We start from the raw sequence: 22,289 nt of genomic DNA, 5'->3' as shown, positions 1-22,289 counted from the left end.
AGTGCATATGCTCCCTCTACTTATGGGTAGGGTCGGTTAGACCAGGGCTACCAGGGTTAAGTATTTGGGCGACCCTCGGCCCTCAGACACAGTTACTTTCACGTCCTAACAGTCTTGGAGATTACCAGACATTACGCAAGACAAGCGCGATTCTCAACCATTTCTTTCAAATAGTTCCTATGGGTAAAGGTCTCCATATCCATAACCATGTCCGTGTTTGCTTCGATAATACAGCAGGAATATACATATTCCAGTAACAGACATCTGGACTAAGATATAAACCCAGAAAAGACCGACAGATAAGAAAAGACACAAAAAGACTAGAGAGAAACAAGTAAGTAATGAACCCTGGAGACATCCTATCAGTATCAGTCATCTTTCCTACGTGAGATCTCCGCATCCCGAAGCCACGTCAACAAGATACGGAAACACCAGTAGCCGCAACACATCCAGCAGTGACAGTCCAGTGGGCAGGATGGCACTCGCTTCAGTAGCATGTGTGCCAGCTGTGACTGTCGTGACAGTCATCTCTCTATGTCCGTTTCCGTTTCCGTTTCCATTTTTATTTCCATTGCCATTGCCATTGGCTTTGGCTTTGGCTTCCTGCACACCAGTCAACTGATTCGCCCACCGGAACAAGCTTTCATCTCCACGCGCTCCGCCCGCCACAAAGATAAAGTCTGGGGACTTCTCAGCCGGTACGCGATCTAGCAGCATTGAGGCCGCAGCAGCTTTGGAGGCATGTAGGGGCTCAACGCTCACGGCGCTCGTGTTCCGTACGACACGGATGGCTTCACTGCCGCGTGCGCCATTGATCTGGTCCGCTAGTTCGGAGGCTTGGTGGGCGGCGGTGTCACGATCAAGCGCGTGAGTGTAGTCGAATGTTAGTGAACAGCGGCGCTCTTCGATTGTGCTGCCTTCTGTGCGTTCTTGGAAGTACTCGATTACCTTGCGGATGCCGGCGCGCCAGTCGCTTGTGCTGTCAACGTCGACGAGGGCCTCCCATGGATTCTTATCTTTTTCTTCTGGGGAGAATGTGAGTTGGCGGCTGGGTTTAGCGAAGCAGCCATTTTCGGCAATTAGCCCGATGCACGGTGGAAGGGTGCGGACTGCTTCATCCAGATGCTCGGGGCTGTTCTTGCTAGTTAGATAGACTGTGTTCTTGGGGTCGAGGACTAGGGCTTGAATAAGGTCAGTTGCTTCTGTGGATGGGTGAGTTTTGTCGGGGATGAAGGTCGCGCCGTCTTCGAGGAAAAAGATGCGATTCTGGGCGGCTTGGTAGGATTCTTGGAGGGTGTCTAGGCGGAGGGGGGTAACGGCGTGGGTCTCGCGAGACTGTTGCATGCTGTGGGCTTCGGTGAGTGCGCTTTGAATGGAGGAGAACCAGGCCAGTGCTGTGTGGGGGGCTTTGCGGTCAAGGAGAAACTCCCAGTTTTGCTTTCTCCGCTCCGGTGACATTTCAAGTGCGATGTTAATCGCATCGGCGCACTGTTTGTAATCCCATGGGTTGACGAGGAGCTCATGGCCATGGAAGATGGATGCACTGCCCGTGAACTCGCTCAATATTAGGGAGCCGTGTTTCTGGGAAACGAGTTGGCCATCTTGGCAGTGAACAAAGTCATGACTTGTGAGGTTCATTCCTTCACGAAGGTTAGTGGCCATGTAGATCTCTGCCACGCTCAGCAGTGCCAGGAATTGAGAATAGCTGATGTCCTGTTTCAGAAGAACAAGAGGTGAATGGGTGAGAGTTGAATAGATTGAATTGATTCGCATTGCCACTTTTGAGACCTGAGCTTCTAGCTGAGGTATCTCCGATGCCGACGATGCCACTTGGACAAGGACCACCTGTGTAAATGAGGTTAGAAATCGAGATCAACTGAGACCGAGGAATTGATATTAGCTTACATTCTCTCTCCACTTCGGATAGCTCTCCAGAAAGAGCTCATAGGCCAGAAGCTTCTGCTTGATACCGCCGGGTGCATCGAGCCGATCGCGAGCTACGATCAAATGCTTCCCTCGGTATTTCTCGTCAATACTTGAAATCCAGTCTTTAACCTCAATGGATTGACGTAATACGTTGAGCGACTGATAGTCAATTCCCAAGGGGTAATTCTTGACTCGCACAAATCGATGATTGACTTGTACACCATCGACCGAAACCTGCAATTGTCGAAGTCGACTGCAGGAATGAATGAAATGATAGCAGTATTCTTCGGTTTGAAAACCAATCAGATCCGCTCCGAGAAGACCATCCAGCAACGCATCGCGCGAATTCAAACAACGAAAGACCTCAGACGAGGGGAAGGCCGAGTGAAGGAAGAACCCAATTCTCGCCCGAGGTAGCTTCTTCCTCAGAAGTGCAGGGAGTGCGAGAAGATGATAATCATGCACCCAGATGGTGTCCCCGGGGCGCCAGTGGTTCGCGATGGTGTTGGCGAAAGCCTCGTTCACCTTGAGGTACTGTTTCCAGGAGTAGTCATCGTACGCAGTATGACGTGGGCTCTCTTGCATCTGGTAGTGAAGAGCAGGCCAGAGCACAGAGCGGCAGAAGTGCGTATAGTGGCCTTCGAATTCGCTGTCGCCTACGAATACAGTCAGGGACTCGTAATCGTTCCTGAGGGTCTCGTCGATGAGGTGTCGCGTCATGTCTGTCAGCGTGTCTGTGGGCATGCCTGGAGTCCCCACCCACATCTTGTTCTCGAGGAAGCCTGCCTCTGCCGCAGCGTTTATGGCATTGTGGAGACCTCCGTTTCCCTGCTCTGCTGCCTTGACCACCCAGTCCTCGGCAGAGAGTAGCGCCCGAGGGCTGCCTAGTTCTGTGGGGACAGGGGGGAGGACGCCCCCACCATTCAAAAAGGCAGATTCCTTTGATTCCTGTCGGGAGGCTGGGCGGCTCAGAATAGACGGCTCGGGGTGGATAATCGCCTTTGAGCGAGGTTGGTTGAACTTGCGGCTCTGGCCCCACGGGACGGCTCGAGGCTCGTTGGGGCCTGGACCGTTGGGATCATCGGCCAAGGGTATCTCCCCTGCTGAATGTGATACGTATGCTTTAAAAACCTTCTCATCTTCCGTGGTCGCTCCAGGGGTAAGTTCCAGGCTCGCGGACCTTTGTCGAGGCTTGTGGGATTCAGCCAGGCGACCAATAATGGGCATAGCACCGGACCCATCAACGGCTGCATAGCTATGTGAAGACTTCCGACGAAGTAACTTGGTGCTCTTCAAACCCGTTGACTTAAAGTCAATGGTGTAAGGGAGGAACCTAAAACATGGATGTGTAACGTTTAGTTCATATGTTTCCGAATTGCGGGGTCCCGAGAAAGCGGAGACTTACAGGGATGCGATAAAAACCGTCATCTTGGGAATGATGTGGGCCTTGTAGGGGTGGACAGTCGAGACTACTGTTGCGCGTGATGCATTTTGGGTATAAGAGGGGAAAATGAAGGTGAAGTCTCAATTCTAGGTGAGGGTCTATGAAGGAAGTGACGGCAAATGTTATATATCGGAGCAAAGGCCGCTGTAGTTCCTCTCCGCTTTGGCTCTGGCTGCCCGACATTTTGCGCAGGGTGCATATACCTCACAGCGCTATACCCTCTAATGGTCGCGCGCAGACCCGGACTGCTGTAGTCCGAAATTATCCCGAGGTGAATGTGATATTAAAGAGATATAGATGATGCTCGGGTTGAATCGGGCTCATTCCAACGATGTTACCGTTGAAGCCAGAAGGGTTTCATTTCGCAATCTCACCAAATACTCGATGGGGAAGCCTACAGCTGTTGAAACCATATCCAATCCTCTCTGTATGTCTTGCATGTGGCCCAACCCCAGTTCAGGCACAAGCAGCTCGGAATATTCCCCCGGGTACTGGTGGCCAACCATACCCTGGTTTTAAAGCGGCCCAATGGTGATAGCCAAGCCTGCCAGGTGTACATATGCTGAAAAGCCTTAACATGAGTCATATAACTGACTCTGTACAAGGAGTTAAGGTCTTCACATCGATTGGATACTCGACTGCACAGTATGAAGTTTCCCAACTGGCAACGGATCAGATAGCCTATCTGTTTCACGTGCTGACCTGCGTCAGTAGAGTAGAGTACTCTGTAGTAGATTGAGAATAAGGAAAATAACCAAGGTAATTCATATTACTCAGTATATTTCGAACAGGAAGCCTCCGCGGAGCAAGCCTGCCAGGAAACAAGGTCTCGGACATCAAAAATCGTTGACGAGTGGGGCAAGTATCAGTTTCAATTTGGAGACAACTTCCAACATTTGGCCAGCGCGTAAGCTATCATGAAACTTTCCGTTAATAACAAAAGCGTCGAAGCAATCCAAGTCAAACAAAGCCCAAGCCTTGAAGACCATGGTTGAATTTCACAAAGACTCATCCAGGTACGGAGATCAAGAGCTTAGGTGTTCGTTCACCAAGCCCATGCCGAATACCGAAATCCACTAATAATGGCATCGGCTTCGTCGTCAAGCGAGATAAAAATCACCCCTGATATGCGAAGGGACCCGCAAAGATATAGTTATTACGGAGTACCGTGGATCCAGATGAGGAGGCTTGAAAAAATAGACAAACCATTCCCAAGTAGGAAATATAAAAATAAAATCTTTAGGATCCATTCACAGAAAAGGGTTAGTCAAAGAGCACGTAAGTCGACGCAGACCCGGTGGGTGACGCGGAAGCGCAGAGCTAACGCGCGGTAGTGTCACTAGTGGGCCACATGACTCGATGGAGGAAAAAATTGTAAAACATGCAGATATTGAATCTGTTGCATGCTTCAATAATTGGAATCACGTCATGCAAATGGGTTACCTACTGTATAAGTATATGTACGGTGCACATATTGGATGTTCCCAGGTTGATCAGGAGTAGACCGTCAATCTTTGCATATCATCTCCGCTGTATTGCGTGTCTTATGCTGGGCTGATGACATGGAGATCAAGATGGACCACAAGAACGCGTCAAATTGCGGTGAAATGCCGTGAATACCAAGCAGAAATCCAGGAAGATTCGCTAAATTAGTCACAGGATCCCGTGCCAAGCGCCCATCACGACGGTCGTCAGACAGCGTAGTCGTAGTCGAATTCGAAGTTTTCCAAGCATTCAGATGGCTGCAAAGTTTCATACGTCACATCACGAAGACAAGCAGTCTCTTAGCCGGATTGAATTTGGTCCATGCGTTTTGTTTTTGTAATGACGGCTCTTGGCTCTTGGCGTGGGGAGAGATCGAATTGGCTCGGTCGGCAAGATGAACCCAACTTCAGACGGAGTTGACTTTTCCCGGAAGAAGAGGGGCTTGCTTAGCTTTCCCCATATGCCTGCTAAGGCTACACTAGCACAGTTCCTTGCATGAATTCCAAGGTTTCGCCCAGAGCATCATACGTAGGCTTAGCCTCGCGTAAATTATAGGATTGGCGTGGACAGGGCACGTAGTTATACGGTGTACGACGTACGAAGTACAGAGAATGCGCTTGTGTGGTGCTTTGCGTAAGCTAGCCCGTCACGCCATCATGACTAGCGTGCATAATCGGGTTTCTGGGGTGAAGAAATGCAAGTTTTGTACTACGAACGAAAGACTCACATACTACTTATATAGGAATTTGAACATGAGCTGATGGGGTGGCTATGTTCGGGTTAAGCATGAAACACTTGAAACGCCGGTCGGGTTTTGGACCGAGTCATGAAGATCATGTTAAAATTAGAATACATAAAATACCGACTACCGAACACCTCCATCAGTACCAAAGAAATGAATACTCCAATATTCCCCATGTTAAGGATGAGTAATCGATGACTCCAAGGGAAACGTGTCGGTGGGTATTGATTGTCGGAACGAAGCGCAAGCTTGCGAATCATGGGAAGATAACCAGATGGGTCGACCCTGACCGAGTGTGCCCTCTCAGGGTCCAATTTAACCGGAGGTTTTCCTGCGGGTTCAATTTGGGGTTAACCAGGGGGAAAAAAAAGGGAATGATAACATGGGAAAAGCTATAAGCTCAGACGTATCTAGAACTTTTCAATTACACATATAACGTTGCATCTCCCTAGGAACATTCATACCACAGATGGAGTTGCGACGATGCCAAGCCCCCTGGGTCTTTCAGGATCCACTTTAGTCCACTACGTTGTCAGCATGTCTAGATTGGATCATCTCGCATGACTAAGTAAGTTTGTTCCCCAAATAGGGTTAGCTTGGTGGAACCCAAACGAGGCTCTAGCCCGATCATACCAAGTGCCAAGACGGATGCTTGCGCGTCTCCGCCACCAGTTAACTTTCCCCCAAAGAGAAAATGGAAAATGGAAATTGGAGGCTTTCGAACGCGTATACTGTACTCAAGACACGGGATGAGATCTTCACATATGCTCATACTGACGACATGATCTGTATAGAGGAATCTTACACAGTATACATTAATTTCCCACTTTAACCCAGTTTACTAGCTCACTAGTCTACTAGTAGATTAGTGAAGGCATAGAATAAAGACCTAAAATCGGAACAAGCCGAAAAGAGGAAAAAATAGAGAGGTTAACCCCCGTGCGTCGCAAGGTGCCAAGTCAAGAAAGAGTACGTGTGCAAAGGGAAAATTACGGGAAAAAGGGTCTTTTTCTTGGCTCCTTTCCGTTACGCACACGCGGCTTGGGCGCGGGGCCCATGATTGGGGCGAGGCGCTGACGACGCTCGTAATACCGCTGTATCCCTCCGTAATACCTGCCCACATATTCTTCTATTCTTCCTACCTAAACCTCCTTCTTCCCTCTTATTCTTCAAAACCCTCCCCTTAGGGTCTTTTTGTCTTTTAACCCTGGAGTAGAAGATTTCCCGAGTCTGCCGCCCCGGTGACTCTTCCACTCCGATACCATGGCGGACGGCAGACAACAGCAGGCTCCCCAGCCTGGCTCTAACAACTATGACGCTGTCGCCCTGAGCCGTGAATTCGAACAGTTGATGCGCGAAAAACGATTTAATCAGTTACAAGAATCTCGCGCTTCTCGATCACCAGCGCCCACCAACTCTTCCATTCCGCCACCCTCTCGAGCACCTCCGCCGCCGCCCTTTGGCGCTTCGCCGAACCCGTCTTCACAACCACCCGCCCCGAAGTCTAATGCGCTCAAGGGTCTTCCCATTATGCCTTCACCACCTCAGGATGCCGCCTCATTGAAGTTCTTTAATCTGTTGAAGGGTCTTTCCGTCACTCCCACCAAATACGAGAACCCTGGACTACTGGATGAGGCCCTTTGCATCATTCCGCTTGATCGTCTGTATTCGGAGGCCGAGGAGGAAAGCTCGATTATGCAAGCACAGGCGGCTAGTACGAATGGAAAGCCGGAATGGGGATACCAGGATTGTGTGATCCGAGCATTGCTGAGGTTCGTGGAGAACTCTAGACCCCCATCGACCCACCCTGACCTTCGCCACTAACATCCCTTGTTTCGCAGATGGTTCAAGTCGTCTTTCTTCCAATTCGTCAATAACCCCCCATGCTCGCGTTGTTACATGCCGACCATCGCTCAGGGCATGACCCCACCCAGCCCCGATGAAACCGCCCGTGGAGCCACCCGCGTAGAATTGTACCGCTGCTCAGAAGCGTCCTGCGGTGCCTACGAACGATTCCCCCGGTACTCTGATGTCTGGCAATTGCTGCAGACGCGTCGAGGCCGAGTTGGCGAATGGGCCAACTGCTTCAGCATGCTGTGTCGCGCGGTCGGAGCTCGGGTCCGTTGGGTCTGGAACTCGGAGGATCACGTCTGGACTGAGGTGTACTCTGAGCACCAGCGACGATGGGTCCACGTGGATGCGTGCGAAGGCGCCTGGGACCAGCCTCGTCTATACACCGAGGGATGGGGTCGCAAGATCTCTTACTGTGTGGCTTTCTCCATTGACGGAGCCACTGATGTCACCCGCCGCTATGTTCGAAACTTCCACAAGAATGGGAGCCCTCGCAACCGCACTTCCGAGGAAGTGGTTCTTTGGTCCATCAACGAGATCCGACGTAAACGCCGAGAAAATATGTCCAAGGCCGACCAGGCTCGCTTGATCAAGGAGGACGAGCGGGAAGAGCGCGAATTCCGAGCTTACACTGCTGCTGCCATGGCGGCTGAGATTAACAACCTTCTTCCACGCAGCATGACTGCCCGGGCTCACGAGCAGAAGCACGCCGATGCCCTGCAGGAAACTTCCACCGAATGGCTCGCAACTCAAGGCCACGGTCACTCAGGCCCCGACCGGTCGCCCGGCGGGAGGTAAAAAGAAAACAAGAGAGTCGGATAGAACTTTCTTTTTTCTGGGATTTTGAATTTCCTTGGATTCCTTTAATCTTGTCGACCGCTCAAGCGACCCGATCCCCTCCCAGCCTCCTCAGCTAAGCTGATGAGAGGTTTGGCCGGACGCCTTCGACCATATCGAACGGCCTCACCCCTTTCACCCTCATCCGATCGGAGGGTACGTCGCGCCGGGTCACAAACAACGTCGTAGCATCCTCTCGACTTGTGGCCACGGCACTACTGGTCAGATACCAGAGTGCGACAGCGACCCCCGAACTCGGACCACTTCGGGCTTGTTCAAATGACCGACTTCGAGTTGGCGGAACATGCTCACACTGATCACTACCATCATACACCCCTTTGACGGTCTTTGATCCGATCTATCTTTTTATCATTTCCTTATATTTGGATATCACCTGGAGCAAGATAATTATGGAGTCTTGCATTTTTATACCGGTCTACCAACAAATGGGTCTTTCATTTTCATCTGGTTTCGCATCATGGATTTGGCTTGGGCATGGCTTTGCACGGCGCCAGTGGTGACGACTTTGGGATTAGCCTTCGGGCACACGAGACATGTTCTCTTTTTCTTTATAGCGATCTTTTCAGACATTAACTTTTCTTTTATACCTACAATTCTACACAATACAATATTCTAATTTTGACAAACCCCTTATGAAACTAGTATACATAAACATGGACCTGGTCATAATAATTATTAACCAGGACCTTATCCAGGAACCGTAAAATACCCAAAAATACGTTTGATTAGGATGTGCGATCCTCCCCCGCGATGAGACTCTTAGCGCCTGCCACACCCGGTGGGCCCGATGGACTCAGTGGAGTCAATGCGAAGCACGTAATCCTTCAATTCATGAGAATAAACAAAACTCTTCCAATGTTTCCATTGCTTCTCTTCTCCTCCTCTCCCCTCATCTCCCTTCTATTAACTTTACTATATGATAATATTCTCTTCCTTCACTGTATCTTCATCTCAGCCCTGGTGGAACCCATAAGGCAGTGCACGGCCCCACTTATTTATAGACGAAATCCAAGTGGGTCCAGGGTCTCACAGAAACGGGCTTTAGGGTTACGGAATAGGGGTTACGCGTTGTTGTCCATTTCCTTGATTTGTTTTCTGAAGTACGTATCATGGCTAGATTAAGCAGAAAGGGCCAAGCAATTGATCCAACACTTCTCCAAGGATTCCGATTCCAAAATGTTCTACGAGAATGTACGGATATGATGTAGAGAATCCCTTGCGCCAGGACCCATATTTCCGGTATGATATTGCGCAATCCTTCGGGCTGGTTGTTGAAGTAGAGGTTATACAGCATGGAACTTGCATTAGGTAGCAGGGCATTTGCATTTGCATTGTATTTCCAAGGTTATTCGTCAAGATAAGCACCCAAGAATCCATTCTCCACATTTCATAGACAAGATCAATGGCACGTATGATCGAAGAGAATCCATTATATTGGAACCCTAGAACCCTACAAAGAGCCCTAGAGAGTAATGATGAGCTCAGTTTGCATACTCGAATGAATCCACTCGCCGTCCCCGAGGTATGTCGCTAATCCAGGGAAGCCGAAACGAGGTGATCGGGCATAAAGTGATCCGTGCCCACATGGAATAAAACCTTTACACAACAGCACCTCTCAGCCCTCACGTCGACTGGATACAACAGTCGATCCCCCTCCGTCGAAGATCATCGCCCATACGACCTAGCTCGTGCACATAGTACGGCTGCCCTTGTAGACGCAGTTCCCAAGCCGTTAGTCCGTCTGTCTTGAATGGTGCTGGTATGTTAGCTGCGGATGGTGCTGGTAGCGAGTTGTAGAATGAACAGTATGAGTGTAGGATGGTGGTTGTTTTTGCTTTCGCCTTCGCTTCACCCACGCCCACACCTTCACCAACGTCCACAGCCACATCCCCACTCCCATCCCCATCTACATTAAGACTGACAGTGGAGCTGGAGCTGGAGCTGGAATTGGAGCCGTAGCTGTAACTGGAACTGAAACTTGAGCTAGAGCTAGAGCTAGAGCTCAAGCTCAAGCTCACCTTCTCGTTCTCATTTTCAATCCCCTCATACTTATACTGATCCTGCCCCTGCAAACCCACCCTTAATCCCCTCAACGGCTCCAAAAACACCGGTAATCTCTCTATCGGTTCACTAAACCATGTCCCACCCAAGACGAGCACAAATGACTGTAATGCAGGCAGCCGCGCTAATGCGCGACATGTCTCAAGCCATTGAGCCCGTCCGGCAGAGACGTAGATTGTGCGCACGGGATCTTTACTTGGGAGCCAGTGGCCCTGGAAAGACCAGCGTAGCTCGACATTGCGAATGCAATCCCAGTGCTCTGCGGGGATGGTAGGGCGCATATATGGTAGGGACCAGGGGTTACTGAATTCGAAAGTGTTGAGTGTGTAGAGGAGGTGGATGGATTCGTGGTACCTGGATTGGGGTCAGGATAAGAATATGAATATGAACTCTAGTTCAATTTGTTTTTATTGTGAATTGTGGACTGTGGAATGTTTCCGTCGAAAACGAATTAATGGAGTGCATCAGGGGTTGTTCTCGTACATTTGCCGACATGTTAATGCGGGACTGAGGAGCTTGGTTTTATGGGTGAGATCGCCCTCTTTCACGGGTTGGGGAATCCCATGCCCGTGACAGATCTCGCAGAAGGGATCGCGATTGCGATCGCGATCGCGTGCCCTGTTATCAGAGTGGGTCCCGAGTGGACAGACGATATAGCCAAGGCGTTGGTTGTTGCGCTGGATGATATGTAGTCGCTGTTCCCCGAAGACCATTTCCCATATCATCAAGCGGAGTTCTGGGGAGAGGCGCGATAGTAAACGGCTTTGGGGCTGTAGTTGGGTGGTCGGGAGAATTCGGCAACGAGACCGTGAGAGGGGAGGGGGTTTGTTGCCTAGTAGTCCCGTTTAGCTGTTTCCATCCCAAGGAGCTCTATGGTTTTCGGGTAGTGGACAAGGTAATAATGGTTGTTATTGTAAGATTGTAAGAGCGCATGGGGGTACTGACTCTGGTATCGTTGGGCGAGGACATCTTCCCAGGAGAACACACCTGCTTTTATGCGGGCCATTGCTGTAGATTCCCACGGGATATAAAGGTATGGATTGAATGCTGTCAATGCTCAATGAAATGGATTTGACAATTCATATATGTAAATAGTTCCGTTCGTCCTTGGGATCCGTGTCCTGGTGATTAAAGCCATAGGCTTGGTCAGAGTCTGAAACGATTTCCATCAATCCGGATGGGCAGCAACAGGGGTCATATATGAGTGAAATCAAATCAAACAAATCACAAAAAGGGCGCATAAAGGACAAAGCCAAACTTCGTCCAACCGCGGATATGAGTCGGTGTGCGGTAAATGATAAAGGATCAAGATAACGAGTGGAGTCAAGATAATAACCCGGTCTATTGGTATTGTTTTGATCACTTAAACTGACCTATTGAAACTGTAACGCCCTAGTCTACAGAGTAAAAATGAAAGATTTCAATGGTTTCAATGTGTTCCAATCTCAACCAGCCCCCTTTTCACACCGCTATCAAGCGCTAGTGGGAGTGCTCATCGCACTTGACGCACTCGTCATCCCCAAAGTATTTGTCGGACATGCCACCTTCAACCCCTGCGATAACGAAGCCAGTCCAGCCGGCTGGAGTTGGTCGATTTTGGTTGGGGCAGGGAGCGTCCCGACATAGGCATTGAAGTTGTAGATCCCGCAGATGCAATGATCAACAATATCTTTCAGGCTGGTTCCTGACAACACCGTCTTTCCACTCCGCTTCACCGCGAAATGCTGTCGACCCACCCCCATGGGCGTAGACCATGCACTGATCCCCGCTGGAGCCAGGAACGTCTGCGACTTGTTGCCAGATTTCACGTGGACTTCTGCGGGGGCCTTGAGTAGCGCCACGACAAATACCTCGTCTTCCATTGTTTCCCATCCGTCGGGCTTGCCGCGGAAGAAATTGCCACTCGCGTTGTTGGCGCTGCCAGTCATTGTTGTATCGGTCGCGTCGCAGTTGACATCCCGGAGTGTGGGTCTGTACCAGTAGACCAACTTCTCCTCTTCGATGTAGGGGAGTGCTATGAGGCTTCCGGCCTTGTAGGCGGCGATGAATGGCTTGGCCATTTCTAGCCAACCGTCGTGGGGCCTTGAGAGACTTGGTATTAGGGTGCTGATGTCAACATTATGGAGGTCTTCATAGGTACTCACATATCCATCACCCACTGGGATGATCCATCGTCAGTATGAGGCGATGACAGTGGCCCAACGTAATGCGACTCTCCATAATCGTTCCAGGTGACAATTTCCACAAAACGAGGCTGAAGAGCCAGGATCTGGCGCCAGCGCCGATACCAGAGTAAGTCGGAGGGGAAGACCCAATTCTTGCTGTAAGAGACTTCGCATCCGAAATGAGTGAAAAACCACGGCGATACCGCTATATCAACAGTCAGCAGAGTCCCATCCAGAGGAAAGGATAACATACGCGCGATGTATGAGTTATCGCCCAAAAGATCTAGATATGACTGATCGCCATGAGGAACTTCCACAAGCTTCTCAGCAGTTGGAGCCTTGTTATCTCCATTACTCGGCCAAGCCATCCAATTGAGTGCACCTTGAACGGCACTGAAGTTCCCTTCCCCGGGATGGAAATTTGGTGCAAAAAACAGGCTCTGGCCAGCCGCAGCCGTCATGGCATCGACATCGACCCCGTCGCCCGAGAACGACGAGACAAAGACCTTGCCGTCGACTTTGAGCTGAGCTGGGTAGCTGGCGTATTCCTTGATTTTGGCGCCAACGGCGCTACCCTGTCCTGTGCTCCACCAGTTGAAGTCGAAGGAAATAAACACCTTCATTCCATTCCTATAGGCTGAGTCGTAGGCAAACTTGAGCTGAGTGTCGGTATATGTATCCGTGCCGATGTTCAAAGCAAACGCGTCTATGCCAGCATTTTTGGCGCGTTGCATATCATCGTCGTACTCGCTGGAGTTTACGCGATTGCTAGTGATTCCAACCTAGATCTATGTAAATGAAAAAATTCATGACATGGTTGAATATGCGTTTACCATGAAATGACAAAATACAAGTTTATCGTCGGCTGATGTAGTCACTATAGAGGAAGTAGTCACTGTAGAGGTGGCAGCTGTGGCGACTGGACTGGCCATGGCTGATACTAGAAGTCCAAGAGCTAACAAGACCCGTGTCAGCATACTGGGTGTTTGTGGTTCGATAAATGAGTGTGGTAAGATAAATGAGTGCGATAGAATAAATGAATGTGATGATATGGTAGGGTAAGGAATGAAGGAGTGGAAATCTACCAAAGTTTGAATCAAGAAGGAGTGAATGAAGACAGGAATGGCGAGAAGGAGGAGAGGAAGGAGAAGGCGCCTAATAAACTGAAAGGAACCGGTTATCTCCATATCCCACTTGGCAAACATCCAACACGACACCTACCCTGTGTATGCGCCGCCACCGATGTTAGAGAGATCCGGAAAAAGTGTCAACCCAATTGCTACAGTATCACGCTGTGACCTGTCAGACGAACGGGCTCGGGCTCGGCATCTAAGCGCCAAAGGGCTGAACGGCATTTATGGCCTAATCAATCTCCAACACTAGGGCGATCGGTGTGTTTCAGACTTACTTTGTTTTATGATGACGGTGGCTGCTAATGGCTGCTAGTGGCTGTAAGTTTTAATTTGATTCGACTACGATGCGCTGGTTCACGAATCACGAATCGTGGTTCAGGAACATACGTAACCCCTGGCCCCGGGCCCCGGGTATCTACGAGATAGCTCATGCCTTATCGATAACGAATCTATCAGTTTCAGCCTTTGACGTTTCGCCAATACAAGTTTCTAGTTGAAACCCCTTCCCCAGAACTTTTTATACTTCGATCAGACGTTAAATCAAGTCGGGCTTGCAAAACATAGTTGTACCCATGGGATGGATATGGGTCACCGGTGTAGTGTGCAAGGTCCAGCATCTCATTTTATTCCAAGGGCGATATCGGTATCTTTGAGCCTATTGGACTTGACTCCCATGGCTCCGCTGGATGACGGGTGAACATCTCGGAGTTTCCCACGTTTCCATGCAACATTCTCAAACTAACTTACTTGAGCATCGACGTGATGAACTTTCCACACGTCAAAAAGCCCTTCAAGTCCTCGCTGGCTCGTCATCGGAAAATTATGCACTTGTTTAACACTTACATGACATGTCTACAAGCGTGGAATATCTCCTGACAGTCATCTGACAAGTCACAATTAATGCAAGTATCTATCATCTACGTAAGCCCAGGCGAATGAACACCAAGAAAGCATGAGACAACCTGAACTACGTTTCTCAGATCTTATTACCAGCAAGGTTATATTGAGCAACTCTAACAGCACGATGATACCCAGTTCAAGGTCGGAACAAAATCAGCAAGATCAAATGGACATCCACCAGGTTCCCCACTAGAGAGCCGCAAAAGCCGAAACATAGCTCACAGAGCTGTCGTTCACGTCTACTGCATCTGAGCTACGCTCATACCTCAGAAAGTGGAAGAGGCCTTGCTTCGATTCCGGTAGGTCTGCTGTCACGATCTCCAGCGCAGCCATGATAACGCCAATAGGATGGCGACCACAGACCGTGTTTCCGGTCCGCTCAATTGTATTCAGGAATGTACTCGCCGACCCTGTGGTAATGGCTGTCATAGTGGCAAGGTCAAAAGCCGATATACTCTCGTGGATCGCGGGCTCTTTGCTAGAGATGCGATCCCCGCGCCGCAGGGCATGTCCTGTGCAGACGGACGCGATGCTCTCAAGAACGTCATCATGTGCCTGTCCTGGCTGTGGGAGAGTGTCACTGGACAAAGGAAGGTCAGGCCCCGGTTTTGGGGCCTCTGGGACGTAGTATGTGTAGCGGAAACGGAGGCCCCAGTGGCAAAAATCCGAACTGATGACGAATACGTTCTCTGGATCAGCTAGGTAAGGAGCTAGAATGGCACCGAACGCTTGTTCTGTGGTTGGAGAGGTGCTGCCGACCATTATTGGGACTAGTGGGGGATATTGAGCTGTTGGGGTGTCAGGGTATTGCAGCTGGAGGAGGCGATGGATGTAGGGGAGATGCATCTCGATGCTGTGCTCTTCTTCATCCACAGACTGGGACATGGTTGTAAAGCCGACTTTGGATCCATTTGGCTTGGTTGTGTGCGTGTTCTGAAGCTTGGCGATCAGTTCGGTATCTAGTGGGAGAGGGTCGTTCGAAAGTGGCGTGTAGTAGGATTTGACCTGCGGAAGGGCTAGAGTTGAGAGCGAATAATGGTGAGATGGACCAAGGACAAAGATGCGTTTACTACAAGGGAGTGGGATTAGAGAGTAAACCTCAGGAAATCCTTGGATGGCATGCTTACGCCCTGGACAGATCGAGTGCTTTGTATGCGTACGCTGCACAAGGCCCGGAGTAAGAATAACCTGCGTGTCTAGTTGAATTAGCAACGAATAACCATGAAAATGATTCTGTTAAGGAATTGATACATACGGTGCTATAATGATCCGGGCCCCCGAGACTGGCAGTGAACCCACATTGTCCAGGGTATCAGGTACCTGTGCTAGCCAGTCATCTAGCTGTCTTGTTAAGGTCTGATTACTATCCGAGTACCATGACCCAGCGTGAAAAGCGCGTCTAGAAGTCATGGTGATGAGGAAGATAGCTGCTGAGTGGTGGTCAATAGAGGTGAGTTTGAGTGAGGAGAAGCGGGGGAGACCATCGTCATGGCGGAGCAAGGGTGCGGGATACCGAACGCTCCAGCCAACGGGATGCCGGTTAGTTCAAAGTTAATGAGTCCAAATATTTGCCTAATTTCGGTGAATTGATAGCTACGGTACGGGGTAAATGGATATTCTCAAATTATGGAACCGGTGACTGGGTCATTACAAGTGATACATGAACCCGTTGGTCACTGTAGCCAGTCGTTACGGTTTATATGCAATATTTGATAAGCCCAAGAAACCTTGGAATAATTTGAAACCTCGAAAAAGTCCAAAGTTCGTATTGTATTCATTATATCAGTGTCATTTTTTATTGAGTTTTGTCCATAGTTTCATTGCTTGCGGAAGGGTTGCTCGGGGCAGACAAAGAATCCAGGATAGCAACCTGTAAGGGGCGTAATCGCAACACCCTTGGTACCTTTTTACTTCCCTAATATAGCATACTTATACTCCGTGTAAACATTAAAAATTAATTGAATCTTCAACTTCCCAGGAAATGCAACCATTGGTAATATTACCATATACGGACTAGCGTGGATCTGAACCAAACGCGACTGTAGATCCACGCGACCAATTCCATTCCCGCGCCCCCAGCCATTCTTGTCTTCAAATGCAACTCTACTCTTCTACCATAGCCAAACCATTCACTCTCTTTTAAGCCCTTCGACAATCTTCAGGTCGGCCTTGTTCCTAAATAATCATGTCTCTCAAACGCAAGGCTTCCTTCTCCACCCCATCCATACCATTTGCACCCGTGTCCTGTGAAATGGACATGGTCGATAGCTCCAAACACCTCAACAGCCGGACAAGAAAGCGATTTCGCGATGGTCGCCCCAATGAGGAGGTAGTATATGGTAAGACTTCAACCCACCTTGCCCTGCAAAAGCAAATCGCCAGACGCGACTGCTATGCAGTGCGTTGCACCAAAACAAGCCAAGCTGACCAGCAACCAGCCAAAACCCTCCGCTGGATTTTCTCAGCCCAGCAACAACAGCCTGCCGTTCCGATGGACACAAGTGAAGAAATCATGGAAGAAGACCCATCCTTTCAAACACCCGCACCCGAAACCGAAACCGTTGATCCACGACAACACACATTGTTGCGATTCTTCCAGCCCCGAGCACAACCCGTACCCCGTTTCAAACCCTCCCGTGAGGCACTGGTGCCCCGTGCAAATGAGACCATTATGTCTCAGGATGAGGCCCTGCGGCGCGCGGCATTCCAGCAGATGAATGCTGGTGCTGGATCGACTGGAAGTGAGACAAGTACTGGATTCAACCAGGATATGGATATGAATATGGATATGGACACAGATGAGAGCAGTGAAGGCTCCAATTTGTCTCCCAATGTAGGAGGTATGGCATGGATGTGAGATTTATATCGTCGACTAGGCGCTGGTCGCTGGTGGAAAAACTATTGCTCTCGGCTGCTATATTCCGGTCGTCCAGGAGACGAGGAATACTCGTTGCTGCTTTTCTTTTCTTTTTCTCGTTAACTGTGAGAACTTGTGTTTTCATCTGGTGTTTTTTGGTGGGCTAGGATGGTGTGTGGCGTAATAATCAAATGAACATACTTAGTTAATACTCGAATTAGACCTTATTATTTGTGATCTTATCCGCCTGCATTTTCTCAGACAAAAGTGGGATTAAAGTTGTCGCCTTGCATACTTTGTGTACGGAGAGGCTTCAAAAATAAACAGAAATTCAATGTGTCTGGAGTACTGGATACCTGTACCTGATAGAGTAATTGGGCACATGTTAGAGAAGAATTGGCATAACAAGAAATTGAGCACATGCATGTTTCTTTTAATTGCAGGTGCTATCTGGTCTAAAGTCCACAAGTGGATTCTGAGCATACTGAGCTAATTGTTCTTTGTTTCAAGTTGCCGAGGCTGGTATACAGACGTTGTTGCATCAGTGGACCCCACCAATTTGTGGCCTCAGGCATGTATCCAACTTGTCCTCCGTAGCTGCTCATCATTACTTGCAACAACCCGCGTTGTGATCCCACAATTGCTACACAACTGACAACCACAGCATCCTACCGAACTACAAAATCTTGCTGAGACCTGAAACTCGGCTATTTGTTTCTTGCAAGCTTGAGGTTTACCGCACCAGTTCTCGCCCTCGTACCAATCACGACACAAGCGCCCGACAAATTCAAGCATGGCTATGACTGCTGACCAAGCTGTCCAATATCTGGAAGGATTGATCGGTCGGCAGCTACGAGTCTACGCGACGGACAGCCGTATATTTGTTGGCATCTTCAAGTGTACTGATGCGGTAAGCCTCTTATCTTCTCAGCTGGAGATACATCATGGTGAAGCGTGAGACCAAAGACCATGGGCTGACTGGAACGACGTCACAGGACCGAAACATTATTCTTGCCAACTCTTTCGAATATCGTCTTCCCTCCCCTTCTGCCGTACAAGCAGCCGCCGACTCGTGGGAGAAGGACTCCGGAGCCCAAAGCGCCACACTGAAAGTCAACATGACCCACCGACTTATTGGACTCATTGTGGTGCCAGGTCGTCACATTACGAAGATCGAGCTGGAATAGATCCTTTCAGCCTGAGCTCGTGCCCACGAGACGCCTGATACGTTCCCTATTCCAATCAGAGTAGGCTGGCAATATTATCACACATCGGGACCCCACCAATCGAAAATCATTTGTCAGACCCTTGCTAGGTGGCCCCAGAATCTGCCCTACACCCAGTGCATTACCTTGGTTCCTGCTTGGCGGTTAGCACGAGGTTCAACGTGGGGCTGCCAAGGCGCCTTGGGAAGCGTCTATGCTTGATGGTCTATCAAAGTGGCATGGAAGACACGACAGCTGCATCGCAGCAACTGATCTTGGCCAATAGCCCCGATGTCAAGGGCCAGCCACTGGGACCATTTCTGGAAGGTCAATCCTGGATATTCAGTGCTATGGATGGAGGGCGAAAAGGCGGTGTCTCTGCCATGAGAGTCTCCCCACCTTGGCATGCATGCAGGAGCTATCATCTTTTATGCAGTACCAAGATTGTCTGCGGCTCCTGCCCAAAATGTGTGATAACGTGCGAGCCATGCATGGAGAAAGAGGCTTCCGCGTGTTTCTACTCATCCCCATTTTCATTGATCACTGCAGGAAATTTATAGGGTTGCAGTGTACTGTGTGAAACCTGCTGCGACTTGATAATTTTCTTCTTTGTGTCATTAGGTTTTTGAGATGGTGGCGCGAGATAGACACGGAGAAGCTAGTGTTGTCTTTCCCCGCTACTTCTGATAGGGAGCCTTAGTGGAGTCTAAGCTCTTAATCCCCTCTTGCCCCCCGGTTGGTTCGAGAAAGCCACCAAGATGCTGGCCCTGCACTACCCTTCGCACAGTCCCAGGCCAGGCCGAATCACAATCTGGAGGTGTGGTAAGATGGGGATCTGGGACGTGGTCGCTTATCGGAAGGATGAGGAGTGGTGGAATTCTCAATTTGCCACACAGAATTGTATCTTCATATTGATAATAATTACTGTGTATCTTTATTTCACACAAAATTTAAATGCCCTAACGACATCAATACAAAGTCTAAAAAAAAGTCATGAACTCATCGCTATAAATATATCACAAGATAATAAAAAACGGCCATCTAGGCAGCCATCGGCCCGGCGATGATCCGTGATTAGCTAAACAAGTCCAGCTGTGGCCAGAACCGGACGACAGCTGTGTATCGTCTAAGTATCTTTTCACGCATTAGCGGTGGCGGAGTACTTTCACCCTACTTAGACCTAGGTTTTACTCCATCCCCCCCCTTCTACACATATTCCCCTCTTTCCATTTTTCTTTTCCCTGGCATCATCCCTTTACATTTGATTAAGTGGGAAATCAATAACTTAGGTGAGTCATGCTTCATTCTTGTTGACGTTCCTGGTTTGTCAATTTATGTGGGAGAAATACCTCGTTCAAAATCCCCGTACATAATGACGCATTCCTCCACCCGCCCCGTCCACACCCCAAATCCACCACAGAGTTTCCCCAGCAATTATAACCTCCCTTGCTTTCGCCTCAACTTCCACATGCTCACTTGGATTCTGTGGAGTTCAGCCCTGTCCCCTCACGAGTCATCATAGAACCAACCCGCCGACTAATTTCGTGTAGGAGGAAGCTTCTGTTCCACGCCCGCAAGCCTCGGAGCTTCGCCTTCCACCTCTTCCTCAGGCCCCCTCAAGCTCCTTCCACCCACCTCTATCCTTTGTAGGCGCTCCAGCTAGCCCTGTTGTTTGCCATTACCTACTTGAAAGCGCCCACTCGCTTAGTTATTTCTTCTCCCGAACAACCCGAAGACCTTGAGCTCCCGCCAAGACAAGACAAAGAAAACTTCCTCGTGGAACCGCCAGCCAAAATTTAAGTCCATATCCACCCAGGGGGATATCTACGAGCTTAATATACCCCTCATTGAGACCGAATTTGCTGGGACCTGGAAGCCAAGACATTCCAATACACAGGGGGCTCTTTCTCGGCATAGCGGCTTGAACGTCCGCTGTTCGTGCGATCCCAAGCTTGGCAGACATCCCAGCCTCGCAGTTATGGGTCAGTCGCATTCCAAGAGCAACGGGGGCCCCGGTGACTCGTTGCAATCCTACCCGTCCTTTTCGAAATCAGACACCAAGGAATCAATTCGTTCCTTCCGTGGTTCGATTCGCTCGAAGATTCCTGGCGGCCGCGGCTCCGATAGCCCCCGAGGCTCGACTACCGCCCTCTCCCAGACCGATAGTATACCGGATAAATCAGATGCGGGGTCGACAAAGTCGTTTGGCAGCCGACCGGGCTCCAATGCCGGTCTTCCTTCTCCTGGGTCTGAACTTCCCTCACGAACAGGCTCCCCCGAGCCTCCGCCATCCCCATCCCTATCCTCAAGCTTAAAGCGAGGTCATAAAGATGTGAACGCAATGCAGCAGAGTGGCGAGGTGGATCATGTGTCTGATGGCCCGCCTCAAGGTGCACCTACCACCACTCCTGTTGTCGGCGAATCCATCTTGATGAAGCGAGAGAACCAGCTCAATCCAATCTTGGATTTCATCATGAATGCTCCGGTTGAGACCTCCGGGTCTCCAGGCATGGGAATGGGCGCCTTGAAGTCCATTGACCTGGATGACATGATCACACGACTCTTGGATGCTGGATACTCCACTAAAGTCACCAAGACCGTCTGTCTAAAGAATGCTGAGATCACGGCCATTTGCTCGGCGGTCCGGGAACTCTTGCTTTCTCAGCCTGCGCTATTGGAGCTGTCTGCACCTGTCAAGGTTGTTGGCGATGTCCATGGCCAGTATACCGATTTGATTCGCCTTTTCGAAATGTGTGGATTCCCACCGGCGTCGAACTACCTCTTCTTAGGTGACTATGTCGACCGCGGAAAGCAGAGTCTGGAGACTATCTTGCTTTTGTTCTGCTATAAGCTCAAGTACCCAGAGAACTTCTTCCTGCTTCGCGGTAACCACGAGTGTGCCAACGTCACTCGGGTTTATGGATTTTATGACGAGTGTAAGCGACGGTGCAACATCAAAGTCTGGAAGGGCTTTATTGACACATTCAACTGCCTTCCCATTGCTGCGATTGTCGCCGGTAAGATCTTCTGCGTTCATGGCGGACTTTCGCCTAGTTTATCGCATATGGATGATATTCGGGGCATTGCCCGGCCTACCGATGTTCCTGATTATGGATTGTTGAATGACCTTTTGTGGAGTGACCCCGCAGATATGGAGGAAGATTGGGAACCCAACGAACGTGGCGTGAGCTATTGCTTTGGGAAGAAGGTCATCATGAATTTTTTGCAGCGGCACGATTTCGATTTGGTCTGTCGCGCTCATATGGTTGTGGAGGATGGTTATGAGTTTTACCAGGATCGAATCTTGGTGACAGTCTTTTCTGCGCCCAATGTAAGTTCCTGCCATGTTTTTGCTTTTTCTTGTGCTTGGCTAACTTGCAAAAGTATTGTGGCGAGTTCGACAACTGGGGAGCTATCATGTCCGTTTCTGGAGAACTTCTTTGCAGTTTCGAGTTATTGAAACCCCTGGATTCAACGGCCTTGAAGAATCACATCAAGAAGGGTCGGAAAGAGAGGAACAGTATCCTGAGCAGTCCTGTAAGTGCCTCCTTGCTTGAATATCCTTGGCATCGCCGAAATCCTTATCTCCTGCGCGTTTTTGCCATTTCAGCTGCTAACTCCCTTCACTACAGCCCGCGGCGCCCTCTGCCCAGAGCTTCTAG

The 22,289-nt window shown here is 49.7% G+C and overlaps 8 protein-coding genes across 8 annotated transcripts; 4 read left to right on the top strand and 4 right to left on the bottom strand.

The window, feature by feature from the left end:
• Positions 1 to 381: 381 nt before the first annotated feature.
• On the bottom strand, positions 382 to 3,354 carry N7520_004994 (trehalose-6-phosphate synthase; the record flags this gene model as incomplete). Its single annotated transcript, XM_057138928.1, has 3 exons — positions 382 to 1,845; positions 1,906 to 3,259; positions 3,332 to 3,354. The coding sequence occupies 3 exons, from the start codon at positions 3,352 to 3,354 to the stop codon at positions 382 to 384; spliced, it is 2,841 nt and encodes a 946-aa protein (XP_056997135.1).
• Positions 3,355 to 6,860: 3,506 nt separating this feature from the next.
• png1 (peptide-N4-(N-acetyl-beta-glucosaminyl)asparagine amidase) lies at positions 6,861 to 8,246 on the top strand (the record flags this gene model as incomplete). Its single annotated transcript, XM_057138927.1, has 2 exons — positions 6,861 to 7,369; positions 7,439 to 8,246. The coding sequence occupies 2 exons, from the start codon at positions 6,861 to 6,863 to the stop codon at positions 8,244 to 8,246; spliced, it is 1,317 nt and encodes a 438-aa protein (XP_056997134.1).
• A 1,682-nt stretch (positions 8,247 to 9,928) lies between these two features.
• N7520_004992 (uncharacterized protein) lies at positions 9,929 to 11,373 on the bottom strand (the record flags this gene model as incomplete). The annotated part of the gene is made up of 3 exons (XM_057138926.1): positions 9,929 to 10,721; positions 10,851 to 11,199; positions 11,313 to 11,373. 3 exons carry the CDS (start codon positions 11,371 to 11,373, stop codon positions 9,929 to 9,931), a joined length of 1,203 nt encoding a protein of 400 aa, XP_056997133.1.
• A 466-nt stretch (positions 11,374 to 11,839) lies between these two features.
• Positions 11,840 to 13,509, bottom strand: N7520_004991 (glycoside hydrolase family 71 protein; the record flags this gene model as incomplete). Its single annotated transcript, XM_057138925.1, has 3 exons — positions 11,840 to 12,458; positions 12,512 to 13,314; positions 13,366 to 13,509. 3 exons carry the CDS (start codon positions 13,507 to 13,509, stop codon positions 11,840 to 11,842), a joined length of 1,566 nt encoding a protein of 521 aa, XP_056997132.1.
• Positions 13,510 to 14,754: 1,245 nt separating this feature from the next.
• On the bottom strand, positions 14,755 to 15,975 carry N7520_004990 (protein MEMO1; the record flags this gene model as incomplete). The annotated part of the gene is made up of 3 exons (XM_057138924.1): positions 14,755 to 15,634; positions 15,693 to 15,761; positions 15,821 to 15,975. The coding sequence occupies 3 exons, from the start codon at positions 15,973 to 15,975 to the stop codon at positions 14,755 to 14,757; spliced, it is 1,104 nt and encodes a 367-aa protein (XP_056997131.1).
• Positions 15,976 to 16,750: 775 nt separating this feature from the next.
• Positions 16,751 to 17,422, top strand: N7520_004989 (uncharacterized protein; the record flags this gene model as incomplete). The annotated part of the gene is made up of 1 exon (XM_057138923.1): positions 16,751 to 17,422. One exon carries the CDS (start codon positions 16,751 to 16,753, stop codon positions 17,420 to 17,422), a length of 672 nt encoding a protein of 223 aa, XP_056997130.1.
• A 793-nt stretch (positions 17,423 to 18,215) lies between these two features.
• On the top strand, positions 18,216 to 18,609 carry N7520_004988 (LSM domain-containing protein; the record flags this gene model as incomplete). The annotated part of the gene is made up of 2 exons (XM_057138922.1): positions 18,216 to 18,332; positions 18,418 to 18,609. 2 exons carry the CDS (start codon positions 18,216 to 18,218, stop codon positions 18,607 to 18,609), a joined length of 309 nt encoding a protein of 102 aa, XP_056997129.1.
• A 1,996-nt stretch (positions 18,610 to 20,605) lies between these two features.
• phzA (putative serine/threonine protein phosphatase) lies at positions 20,606 to 22,289 on the top strand (the record flags this gene model as incomplete). The annotated part of the gene is made up of 3 exons (XM_057138921.1): positions 20,606 to 21,958; positions 22,012 to 22,164; positions 22,260 to 22,289. 3 exons carry the CDS (start codon positions 20,606 to 20,608, stop codon positions 22,287 to 22,289), a joined length of 1,536 nt encoding a protein of 511 aa, XP_056997128.1.

The sequence above is a fragment of the Penicillium odoratum genome, assembly GCF_028828045.1.
Source record: "Penicillium odoratum strain IBT 22623 chromosome Unknown utg000004l_segment0_segment0, whole genome shotgun sequence".
Lineage (NCBI taxonomy): Eukaryota > Fungi > Ascomycota > Eurotiomycetes > Eurotiales > Aspergillaceae > Penicillium > Penicillium odoratum.
Note: the sequence above shows the minus strand (reverse complement) of the source record. Positions and strands in the feature narration are given on the sequence as shown.